Genomic DNA, 12,079 nt, shown 5'->3' on the forward strand with positions numbered 1-12,079 from the left:
TATCTCCAGTCCTGACAGCAACCCCGACCTATGGATGGCTGACACTTCATTTGCGTCTTATGCCCCTCACAATTATCCCACCATGTATGACACCGATGTCGGACTCGGATACCACTCGGATTTCAATACTATGTCCCCAAGCATCGGCAGCAGTTCCACAAGTTCCCCTGCATCTGACTGCTTCGAATTCCAGCCCTCGGCCCATGGACAAGAGGACGCATACGGGCTTAGTGCCTCTCCACCCCAGTGGTTCGGCAGTGGCGAAGGACAGTTTGATTCCCTTGGCTTCCCTGTCCAACGCCTTTCACCGCAGATCCTCACGGAACAACCACCTCTTCGCACCGTGTGCATGTCAGATGTCATCATCCCCAACGGATTATATCCGCCATCCGTTCTGCCCCAGCCCAACTCGGACCGTCTACCTTCTGTACCTTCTCCTCCCATTCGTGCTACTCATTTGCAGCGCCAGGAGAATCAGCTATTCGAAGAAGACTCTGACGCCGAAAGCGAGGGAGACTCATATTGCCCCTCTGACACATCCAATTCTCCTGTCTGCCGTTCAGCTGATCCAACTTCACCCCTATTTCAGGCTCTGCCGCCGCCGACATCTCGTCGTCGTAGACGCCACGATGTCAATCTTCCAACCCCCGTTCCCAATCTGACAAAGAAGTCCCGCGGACGCAAGGTCCCAGTCTCTTCAGGGGAACCGGTCTACGCGCGCAGCAGGGACAAGTCGAAGAAGGGCACCAGGACATATACCTGCCACGTCGATGGCTGCAGCAAGTGTTTTGTCAGGAGCGAGCACCTCAAAAGGCACATCCGGTCCATTCACACAAACGATAAACGTGAGGGAGACTTTTCTGCGTTTCCTGCATGCTAGAGTGACTGACTTTTCCATAGCGTGGGTGTGCCCGATCGGGGGGTGCGAAAGGGAATTCAGCCGCCGTGACAACCTGAACCAGCACATGCGCATCCACAAGAGTCCTTAAGATGTTACTTCCTCTCATCACATCCAGATGTACGATAGTGCCAAGCGTGGAGAGGCATATCTTGGTAAACGTTGATTTTATCCCGTTCTCTGTATACGTATCTACGACATCATATCCTGACTTTTACGATTCATGATGGTCACGATCTACACCGCAATCTGTATGTTTATGGTTATCTACATCACTTCGTAGACGGATACGCACATATCATTGAAATTTGTGAAGAAGAAATTGTCACCAGTCTCGTCGGTGATAGCACATGGGCCCGGGATAGCAAGGCCGGCCCGTTATTCACAGCACTCAAGCAATCTGTGCTGCTAGTGTGGCATGAAATAGTAGGGACACATCTGAGAAGGCGACACGAGTACCCTATGAGCCGAGTATGATCTACTTATATTCTCGACAAAGGTATGTCTGCAATATATAAATAACACAATTAAGCATATGCGTGATACCAATTACAAGAATCCAGCTTGGACGGCTAGAGAGAGAGTGAATGAAAATGTGAACGCGACTGCAGTCACCAATGGCTGAGAATAATGGTAGTTCGTATGGCGAAAACGAAATGAAATAGGATGGGGACAGAAATAAAATAAGCTGCTAAACTATGGGATTCGAGAGAGACAACGAGTAAACGAGTGCGTAGAAAATGGGAGTTCGCCGCTCATCTGCACGCTCGGTGCCATCTGGCTCATTACTCGAAAAGTATTAACTGGATAAAAAACCAAGCAAACTCTGTTATGCCGCTATTCAAAGGAGCGATCACCGATGCTATGACTCATCCAATGCGCGGAGCTGAGCAGTCACAAATTCAGCTACTTCAGCGCTCGATGCGCGGGAGTGAGTGGGGGCCCAGCATCGTTTAAGAAATTCTTTGTGGCATTCTTCGAGCTTGGGAACGTCGGGGTCATCCTGCATCGGCAGCTGTTTCTCGTACTTTGCCAAGACCACATGGGAGTTCCGGATCCACCAATAGGGCAATTTCCTTACCAGTATCTTGGTCCGCTAGTTAAAGCTAAACACGTGACGGCAGACTGTGAACCTACTTGAAGCATAATACAACCAAAGGCATAGATATCAGCTGACACCGCGGGTAGTTGGGACGTATCCCCGCAGATCAACTCGGGATCGGTCCATCTTGGCTCTTGAACCACTGAATAATGTGAAACAAGCAAGTCCGCAAGGTCATAATCGGATAAACAAGCCCTTCCGCTCTCGTCAATCAACACATTGAACTGATGAGACGTCAGTATAACGCATCCCTCCAACATGCAACCGCAGCACCCACGCCAGTTAAATGACCGTGCACGATATTTTGGGAGTGGACTATTTGAATCAACTAAGTAGCTGCCACTGGAAGAAAGTAGGGAACGAACCGTAACAGAGTCCACTCACAATATCATTTACCTGTATAACACCACTATCAGAATACGCAGGATGGCTGTTACCAAAACACGAACAAGGGACAACTTGGACAACATCGAAAGAAACGGGTATTGTTTGTCCAAGTATTTGGTTAGAGTTCCCTGTCTCATCCATGCGGTGACCAAGGCAGGAAAGACACCGAAACTGGAGGTCAGGCCAAAGAAGCGAACAAGATTTCTTTGCTCAAGTTTGAGCCACTTTTGATGCCGCCGAAGTAGCTTCGTTCGCAACTCAGGTTGTGCGGAGTCGAGATGTATCACCTGAACAGCTACCTACAGGCCGAACAAGTCAATGGCTAATGATAGCGATGCACATGGAATGTACCTGTACTTTCCCTGAACCAGCGCAATGGTGGTCACAGCGCCAGATGTCACGAAACCCTCCGGTTGATACCGCAAAATCATGAAGTCGAATAATCTGGTTAACAAGATCGCCCTCAAAAGCCTGGGGCTTAGCCTTTTTTTCCAAGTTAGGACGCGTGGATGTGTTGGCACTATTCGTCTCAACATCAAAATCTTTGTTCCTGGTGTCGTCGTAAACGAACGCATCGGAGATTGTATATTCGTTCAGAATTAAAACGTCTTGATTACTGCTTGGCTCAATATTCCTGCGTATGGCTGCGGGGTTAGTTGCAGTGTTGTTCAAAAGTTGGGGGGCTCTATCACTTCTGGGCTCCGTTTGGCGATAAAGGGCTAGACTAGCGATCCGTGTGGTAATCCAGCGAATCATGGATCCTACAGCATGACAAAAGGTTGAATCAGGGCTGCGCCAAACTAAAATGCCGAATTATTATATTGTCAACGACAGAGGCAATCTATCTTGCCATGTGTTTGGGGGTTCTTCAGAAAGTCGTCAATTTGGGAGGTAGATGGACGAGAGGATGGACTCGGCAACCAACACCTCCGAATGAAAGCCCAATGGTTTTGAGAGACACTCGAGGGTCGTCTTGGAATTTGCCTGTCGGTAAGTTTTTTGATAATAGGTGCTCGGCCGCTACTTCTGACCATGGAAGTTCGCCAGAGAGTACCTTAACGGGTACGTCTTAACTTTATACATGCATCCTATGAATCAAAGCATACCTGTAGCATAATACTGCCAAAGGAATATATGTCGCTTTCAAAGGTAGAATGCTGGCCAACGCCAATGATGAGCTCCGGAGCAGCCCAACGGATAGCTCCAGGGGATCCGATATACACAGCACATTGTGCTAAGCCACCACATACGGTGGACAGACCAAAGTCAGTGAGGCGTGCTTTGCCCCGGCTATCAATCAGCACATTATTCTGTTTGGGATCATGAGTACGGTAAGCACAGAGTGACACAAAGTCAGCTTACGCTTGAAAGGTTACCGTGCACCACCTGAGATGTATGCACTATCACAATGAGAAGTAGCAAATTAGGTTCTTAAACGGCATGCGAGCAAACATATCCATACAGTAAAGCACGCCAGCTGCAATGCCTTGGAGCTTGACATGAATAATAAGTATTTATGCGGGTCATATCTGCTGCCTGAATACTTACAAGCTCCAACTGTTGTCTGTGGTTAAATGTATCATGCTGACTAGCAAGAAAAGTAGTAAGCGTCCCATTTGGAGACCAAGTGGACACCAAGGGAATGGACTTGGTCGGATGGCCAAATCCCGATGCGACTCCAAAAATACGAACTATATTTTCGTGGTTCAATCGTCTCCATGTGATTAAATCCTGATGTACCTGTGGGACGATCAAAATTTTTGAAGCTATCGTCGCAAAGATACCAACGATTTCATTTCTCCTCTCAGGAGGCACGCGTATAGTCTTTACTGCGACCTGCCTTGAAGATCAGGATCGAATTTCACATGATGGGCCCACTGACAAGTCTCGTACCTCAAGTTCCGTGGACAGGTCGGGGCGCCAAACACATTGACACACACTGCCAAATGCTCCCTGCTGCGGATATGAATCCTTGCGAGTAATTATGTGGTTCGTGAGGTTGGGTAAGGTAGAGAGTGGATTGGAACTGTGGAAAATGAATAAGCCACTATTACTGATACGCCGAGTTGGACACGCGGACACCCCCAGTTGGCAACTCACTTCATGGTTACGAAAAGATGCAGGGAGAACTTGAGACACGGTCAATGACAGTTTTGAAGTTGTAGCAATGCTGCGGGAGATGTACATCAGCTCATCTTCGGTAGAGATTCTGGAGAGTATCAGTGAAGACGAACCACTAACAGTCGAAGTACACCAGGTTACCAGCTAATTACTGGCACACTGTGTGGTACCTCGTCAGGTATGGAGAGGGCAGGAATGCTGGCGCTTGTTGGATTGACAATCCTTGAATCGTTCAGTGGCGGGTGGATATATGGTGTACATCACGATGTCCATGATGGACACAACATTATGATGCCGGCAGGCCCGGCCCTGTCAAGGTTGTCACGGTGCCAATCAGGTTATTTGTGGTACCTATCAAGGTAGCGAACTAGCATCAGTTGGTTGCATGGCCAATTATATGTAAGTTCGTTTTGTCGCTCGGCCCTTGTGCACTGTGGCTTGGATCCTCTTGGAAAAGAAACACCAGTGCCAGTGCTTCGTACCACTGTGACTGAGCGCGACCTACAAACGCGTCATTATATAGCAGTTGAAGGACTTCAATTGGACTAGTAATAACGGGTCGAAAGACCACACATAAACGTCCAACACCTACTTTGATCCGAACCTTGGAACGATCCTTTCCTATCTATACGTTAACCATCCGAGTCGTCCTGGACAAGTGGTGAGTTGTAGAAATGCAGAATTCTGATCGAGCCTGACAAGAGCTAGGCTATGGGACTTCGCGATGTTGAAGATGCCTTCAACCGTTATATTTTCGATGAAGTGCCTGTGCGCATGTTATACTTGCCGCAGATGAAGCTCCTCGAGAGAGATGCGTTAAAGCGTCTTTATCAACCTCATATCGACCACATTACAGAAGAAGATTTGCAGGATAACCCACTTGGGAGAAGTGCAGCAATCGAGGAGAGGATCAGAAGACAATTGAGTTATGGAATCCTCTCGCACCGCTGGCTTTCACTAGACTCGGAGCCAAGCTTTCGAGACATAATGGGCGGCAACACACTGGAAGGGCCAGGCTGGGAAAAGTTGAGCAAGTTCTGCGAGGTCGCCAACAAAATGTATGGAGTGGAGCTCGTTTGGTCAGACACGTGCTGCATCGATAAGACCAGCAGCTCAGAGTTGGATGAGTCTCTCCGATGTATGTTTAGGTGGTATCGCAATACATCCATCTGCATTGTCTACCTTGCCGAGACGACCTCCATAGATGGATTTTATAACGACGAGTGGTTTACTCGAGGATGGACCTTACAAGAGCTACTCGCCCCCAATACAATTAGATTCTTCCGCAAAGATTGGGCACCGCTAACAGGCTACACAAATGACAAGGCCGACCATGCTGCCAATCGGCCAATCATGGAAACCATCGCAGAAGTTACCGGTATCTCATTACAAGATCTACAGGCCTTCGTCCCTGGTCCTTTCCAGGTTGACACAAGAATGGTATGGGCAGCACGCAGGAGAACGACTAGGAGCGAGGACGTAGCTTATTCCCTCATGGGAATTTTTGATGTCAGCATTCCAATTGCATACGGAGAAGGCGCCCAACGAGCGTTTTGCAGGCTTGTTGAAGCAATCATGCAAGTATCCAACGAACCAGGAGTCCTGAACTGGGCTGGAAAACCCGCACGGATACATAGACTGTCCAGCGCGTTCCCCTCTGCTCCAGTATGCTACTTTGGGCATCCAGACAACGTCAGAAGCCTTGCAGATGAAAAACGCGAGTTCTCTTTGACAAACAGGGGTCTGCGTATCCAACTCCTTGTCATACCGGTCGACCTTGTCACTCCAGTAACCCCCCCAGCGACGTCTATCCAAGATCGTGCGACGTTTCGTTGCAAGGCATTCAAAATCAGTGGCTTGACAATTGAAGGCCCTTCTTTTCCTGTCCTTGAGAGGACTGGGACAAATCGATATGCCTACTCTTTTGGTATCATCAACTATGCCATGATCCAAGGAGAAGGCAAGGATCCTATCCTTCCGAAAACGTGCATTGCTTACCTATTAACGCGACTGAAGGGGACGTCGTCATTTGCAAAAATGGTTCTTTCTGTTTGTCACGATTGGAAAAAGGTTGAAACCAAGACGTTTGTTACATTTGATCTCCCACAAGACTATACTATTGCGAAGCGGAACTTGTTGACGACAGTATGGATATGACAATTCTACGATTATACACATAGGTTAGATGCACGACTTTTACGTATTTTCAGTGGACAGACAGTCGCGGACGATTCGACTATACATCAGGATCAACGATATTTAAATACAGATGGGGATTTCTCCCCGAGATACATGCGACTACAATGTTTCTAGTGTCCTGACATCCATCATATCGTGCACAGAAGCCATGTGCTTGACCTGTGCCATGATATTGTGATCCGACGCAATTCTCTTGTACTCCCCACCACGTTGCTGTGCTAGCAAAAGTGCGCCAAAAGGCAGCTGTCCAAGGCTAACAATCAGCCTCAACTCTCGTGACTGAGAGCCCAAATCAACGAGTTCATGTTCTGAAGGAGAGTCGCTGGGCATATCATCCAACAGGGACTCGGGCTCGGACTCGTTCACACTGTATGCATCATCTGCAAAGTCGGGTAGCCCAAGATCGTGACGATTCCATGGACGAATAAGCAGGAATGTCTGCCGACTGGGCTTGGACCGCGAGAACTGAACCAGTTTGTCTTCGGTTGTGATGACCAGGTCTTGGAGGCCGTCTGCCTTGACATCATAAGTGAAACAAAATTGCAGGTTTTGACTGCGCCTCCGTCTGACTTCTGTGACAAGAAATGTGATACAAGGGAGTTGCAGTCTGGAGTTCGCGAAACGAGGAGCACTGAGGTTGTCAAGGAGGGTATATAGTTTCGAAGCCGACTCCACATCCACAGTATTTTGCAGCACGGTGACAGATATTTGCATTTCGTCTTCGGATAAAGATGGAGGCCTGCATGGTGGAGCTTTGTAGGAGGTAATGTCAGCTGGGAGACAGCTATTAAACTTGGATGATTTTCCGACCCAATCAAGGGCAGTAATGTCGCCTGAATGAGCTATAATCTCCTGCAAGAGACGTCCGAGCGCGTTTTGTTTCTTCTCTCCGTAGATTACAGGAAGGTAAATGCTGAAGATGCCAAACAATGAGTATGCGATGTCCTCCTGCAACGTAGTGACACGGTTTGACGCCCATCGAAGTTTCTCTCGGGCGTCTCTCATCCCCGGACGGAAGGCAACGAGCGCCCGCGCATTGATACCTGTTGCACCTTCCAGTTCCTGCATAATGGTGAAAGACTGCTTGTGATTGGGCGAACGGTCGTCAAGATATAGGGTCCAATCTGCTTGGTAGAAGAGAACAATATTAGGAGCAAGGAACTCCTGAATCGTCCATCCTCGCGTGTTCCAAGTGCTGCGTGCAAGTGCGCCACACTTCGACGAAGCCCGAACATCCGATAGGTATATGATGGTGAGTGCTGAGTGGCGATACCAAATGAACATGGAATTAATGGATTCTTGGAGCTCAACATTGTTCTTTTGGTCGATGCAGCACGTATCGACCCACGCCCAGCGATACCCCGCATCACGAGCGACTGCGCAGAACTTCTGCAACTTGACCATGGTTCCGACTGGATCCAATGTGTACAGGTTCTTGTCCTGAATGTCAGGCAGCCGCGGCTCCTTGCTTTTCCATCTATGTGATAACATGACCCAACTGAAGTACTTCGCGACTGCTCCCGTGATGGACTCCATTCGGAGGGGCGTCGTCGATGACGACAAGACCTCCTTGTACTCCGTGCTTGTCATAAAAGCGTCGAGTTGTCCTTGTCGGTCACATAAATACCCAGAGAAGGTATCAACTAGCCGAAGTGGAGCGTTTTCTAGTTGAGCATGAATGGCTCTTCGAATGGCGTCATATGCTCCGGATGGACTGACATACTGCTGGCGCAGCTCTGCAAAAAGGAATGATCTTCAAGTCAGCGCACGAGATATTTGAGACTTACGTCGTATCTGTGGTTCGGGTGCATTATCCAACTTGGAGAGCATGATGTGGAAAGCCTCGATTGCTTCGTCATAACGTTGTGCACCGTGAAGCGCTGCATGCTTCAGCTCGTACCCACGATAAGACGAAGGATTAAGTTCAATGAACTACGTATGAGCAGTATTAGCACGATTGTGAAAACAATGACGGATATCGTCCGCACCATTTCCGCGTCGGAAATGGCTTCTGGATAGAGGTATTGTTCCAGCTTCACCTTACTGCGGTGCGCAAAAAAAAAGTCATACGAGGAATCCAGCGCGAATACCACAGAAAGTATGTTTTCAATAGACCAGAGTTGAACCTTTCCCTCATCATCTCCACTGATGAGCATGTCTCCATTGGGAGAAATTGCGGTAAAACAAACCCGGGCTGTGTGTTCAAATGCTTGTCCTATCTGCTGGTGCGACTTTGTGCTCCACAACCGCAGTCTTATCGCTCGAGGAAGTGGCAACAAAGTAGCCATCAGAAGATATGGCGAGCGAGTCGATGGAGTCAGTGTGACCGATGCAAGGCATACCGATTTGGTCTCCATTCGATGAATTGCAGAACTTGACTGTGTAGTCGCTTGATGCGGAGACAAGTTGTTGGCCGTCAGGTGACCATGCAACGCTTGTGATCAAATCTTCATGAGCCTTGATCTCGAGAAGAAGCTCAGCGTTACTGGTCTGCCAAACCTGGATGGTACCATCCAAGGATCCAGAGGCTAACTTTAGCCCATCTGGACTGAATGCCACACTCAATGCCCAACTGCTATGACCATGGAGTGTTGTGAGGACAGCGCCAGTCTCTGCATCCCATAAAACGATCATAGAGTCCAACGACCCACTAGCGAGTTTCCTGCCGTCAGGAGAGAAGCATACCGAATTCACCCAGCCTGTATGCTTCACCAGCGGATCGAATACCATCTGCCTACTCTCAACGTCCCAGATGATGATGGTTTTATCCTTTCCACCGCTCGCAATTCGTTTATTGTTTGATGATACGGTGACTGATCGCACCCAGTCCTTGTGTCCCTCGAATGGCCCTCCCAACAATTCTCTGTTCTGCACATCCCAGATTCGCAGGTTCCTTGAGCCCGTGACGACCTGTCGGCCGTCTTTGAAGAACGCCACTGCCGATACTGCGCTCGTGTGCCATCGAATCGTCCGGGATGATGCCGGTTGTGTTGTCTGCGGTACCTGCACTGGTGCCGCTCGCCTTCGCACACTAAGATAAGCTTGTTTTGCAACATCAAGCACTCCTAACATGCGGTCTCGTTGACCTAATAGACCTATTAGTTTGTCGACAGCATTTGAAGATTGATGATAAACGTGCTTTGGGGATATTGCAGCTACGTCGTGGATTGTCGTGGATCATAATACGTGTGATGACTCGTGGGGTTGGATTATCCAACTCATCTAAGTACTTATTGAATGTTGGCTCCGTATGCCACGGAGTGCCAATGCGTGTCGCACCGTCGCGGCGGTATGTACGACCAATCTGGAGCTAATTTTAGCTGGGGACTGTGGGACCATATTTCCGAATGAAAGCAGTGAGCTCGAGAATCGAAACACGCTTGAGGGTCGTCTTCGAACTTGCTTGCAGTTTGTGGACGATGGTGTACTCGACCGCTTTTTCTGACTATTGGCCTTCATAATCAAATTATCTTCGTGGTCGCATCCAATGATCCACTGACCAGCACCCTGAGGTCCCGAGAAAAATCCAGCGAAACAATTCAACCATCGTGGGCTTTATCAATGACTCGGGTGCGTTCCTGTTCGTCTATTCCAGGTGATGAGCCCCGTGCCTCCGCTCTCATCACCGCTTGCTATCAATAGCCCATCTGGTGATGCCGCCAATGCCCGCACCCGGCTGCTATGTCCCTCCATCTTCTTCAACACTACGCCTGTCTTCAAGTCCCACAGACGAAGCATCCCGTCGTACGAAGCCATGACCATGTGTTCATCGCACGAGCCTGTGAGCGTATGCTTGTCGCAGAAAACTGTGACTGCGATCACGGGTGAGCATGCGTCGATATCTGGCAGTGGAGGCGTTGTCTCCATGTCAAGTTCAAACGTTGACCGTGGACTTAGGGCAATGAATATCAGCACCAAGCACTTGTTCAACGGCAGACAGACCAGGTATTGTAAAAACTTACTAGCAATTCATTTTGTGTGGCTATTAGCTGACTCTTGTTCCAAGTCGCAGCCTCGTATTCACTATATATTGCATTCATGAATCCAACTTTCTTGTTCCCGCAAGCTGTCCCTGGCGTTTCCATAACACTCTTGAGCTCCACCATGTCACTGTCAGCTCAATTGGATGGGTCGTATGTAAACATTCGGCTTTTTTTGTGCGCGCCGTCCTCAGCGGTTTGCATTGTTTGTATTTCTATTACCTTAGGAAATACACTCAATTCTACATTTTATGTGCCAAATGAGTGGTACGATTACAAGTCCAGGAGCAGCAACCATCACAAGATGCTTTGAGACTCGCACATCCCCTTCGACCTTGGCGGGCCAAGTACTTTCACTGAAGACTGACTATGACTCTGTCCATACTTCTTTAGCACAGATTCTTCCGCTAATCCTAGTCGATGATCCCCATTCTCAGCGCATAGTGCAATCATAGCATTATCCTACCAGCATCTATTGTGATCGACAACATGGAAATACACGTGCAGCATGATTTGAACCCTCAACCCTGACTCGGCTCGTTTGCAGCTTCGTCTTCTACTTGAGTGCTTAGAGAGTATGAGCCAAGTCAGGCCGACTCACGCCTTCCAGTCATACCATCCTTCAAGCTTCAAGCGTTCAAGTCCTGCACCATGGAACCTCGACCAACCACTGCCAATATAATCAATGTCAGCTTAAAGGCAGGGCTCGACCAACTTATCCTTCAAATATGCGCACTCGTGGAAGTTGGTAGTTTAGTCAATTCCGGATGGCTGCTTCGACTTGTAGCATTGCTTACACCGCTTCGACATTAGTGCTGACCTGCCAGCGAGGCGTCATGGGGGTATCCGATATTCATTGCCTATCATAGGGCACTTATAATTTTATTCTGATTACTCGTACTTGTGAATGGCTCAGCAATCTCCCAGTTCCTTGACTCATCCTCAAGCCTATATACTATTAACGTTACAACAAAGTTATCAAAATGCAGGAGGAACTGCTCATGACGAGAGCAAGATTTTCCTGCAGCAATATTGCGTGTCTCATTCTTGTTTGATAGCTGATCGAAAGGAGGATGAGGACTGTACTATAGATATTATTACTGAAGACTTACTGTCAAACCATGCAAGCAAGCTCCCTTTCGTAGTTTCATCATTCGTTCCCATTATGGATCGGTACGATTCGAGGCCTTTTCCAAGTCTACCAGACAGAAGGAGCGCATGGCACCGTTTCCGTATTGTGGTCTGCCATAAGGACTTGAGATCCCATCCGAAGAGCTGCAACAAAACATGTAGTTGAGCGTGAAAATAATTTTCAGTTGAATCATGTCAACGTACCACGCCCAATTCCTCGTACATCAAATGAATTGGTGAATTGGAAAATGCGGCACTAGC

At 48.4% G+C, this 12,079-nt stretch overlaps 4 protein-coding genes across 4 annotated transcripts; 2 read left to right on the top strand and 2 right to left on the bottom strand.

The window, feature by feature from the left end:
• Nucleotides 1-349: 349 nt before the first annotated feature.
• On the top strand, nucleotides 350-989 carry BJ212DRAFT_1270409 (uncharacterized protein; the record flags this gene model as incomplete). The annotated part of the gene is made up of 2 exons (XM_041330887.1): nucleotides 350-845; nucleotides 901-989. 2 exons carry the CDS (start codon nucleotides 350-352, stop codon nucleotides 987-989), a joined length of 585 nt encoding a protein of 194 aa, XP_041193671.1.
• Nucleotides 990-1,314: 325 nt separating this feature from the next.
• On the bottom strand, nucleotides 1,315-4,694 carry BJ212DRAFT_1351859 (kinase-like domain-containing protein). The gene is made up of 13 exons (XM_041335543.1): nucleotides 4,488-4,694; nucleotides 4,281-4,440; nucleotides 4,176-4,223; nucleotides 3,932-4,127; nucleotides 3,750-3,787; nucleotides 3,494-3,697; nucleotides 3,454-3,455; nucleotides 3,238-3,407; nucleotides 2,739-3,187; nucleotides 2,422-2,686; nucleotides 2,278-2,315; nucleotides 2,036-2,224; nucleotides 1,315-1,985 (listed from the first exon to the last, which is right to left on the bottom strand). The coding sequence occupies exons 1-13, from the start codon at nucleotides 4,490-4,492 to the stop codon at nucleotides 1,761-1,763; spliced, it is 1,989 nt and encodes a 662-aa protein (XP_041193672.1). The 5' UTR covers nucleotides 4,493-4,694; the 3' UTR covers nucleotides 1,315-1,760.
• Nucleotides 4,695-5,219: 525 nt separating this feature from the next.
• BJ212DRAFT_1270865 (uncharacterized protein) lies at nucleotides 5,220-6,665 on the top strand (the record flags this gene model as incomplete). The annotated part of the gene is made up of 1 exon (XM_041330923.1): nucleotides 5,220-6,665. The coding sequence occupies one exon, from the start codon at nucleotides 5,220-5,222 to the stop codon at nucleotides 6,663-6,665; it is 1,446 nt and encodes a 481-aa protein (XP_041193673.1).
• A 30-nt stretch (nucleotides 6,666-6,695) lies between these two features.
• Nucleotides 6,696-8,451, bottom strand: BJ212DRAFT_159528 (heterokaryon incompatibility protein-domain-containing protein). The gene has a single exon (XM_041342536.1). It carries the CDS (start codon nucleotides 8,295-8,297, stop codon nucleotides 6,807-6,809), a length of 1,491 nt encoding a protein of 496 aa, XP_041193674.1. The 5' UTR covers nucleotides 8,298-8,451; the 3' UTR covers nucleotides 6,696-6,806.
• Nucleotides 8,452-12,079: the final 3,628 nt, after the last annotated feature.

This window comes from Suillus subaureus, assembly GCF_016647635.1.
Source record: "Suillus subaureus strain MN1 chromosome Unknown BJ212scaffold_14, whole genome shotgun sequence".
Classification (NCBI taxonomy): domain Eukaryota; kingdom Fungi; phylum Basidiomycota; class Agaricomycetes; order Boletales; family Suillaceae; genus Suillus; species Suillus subaureus.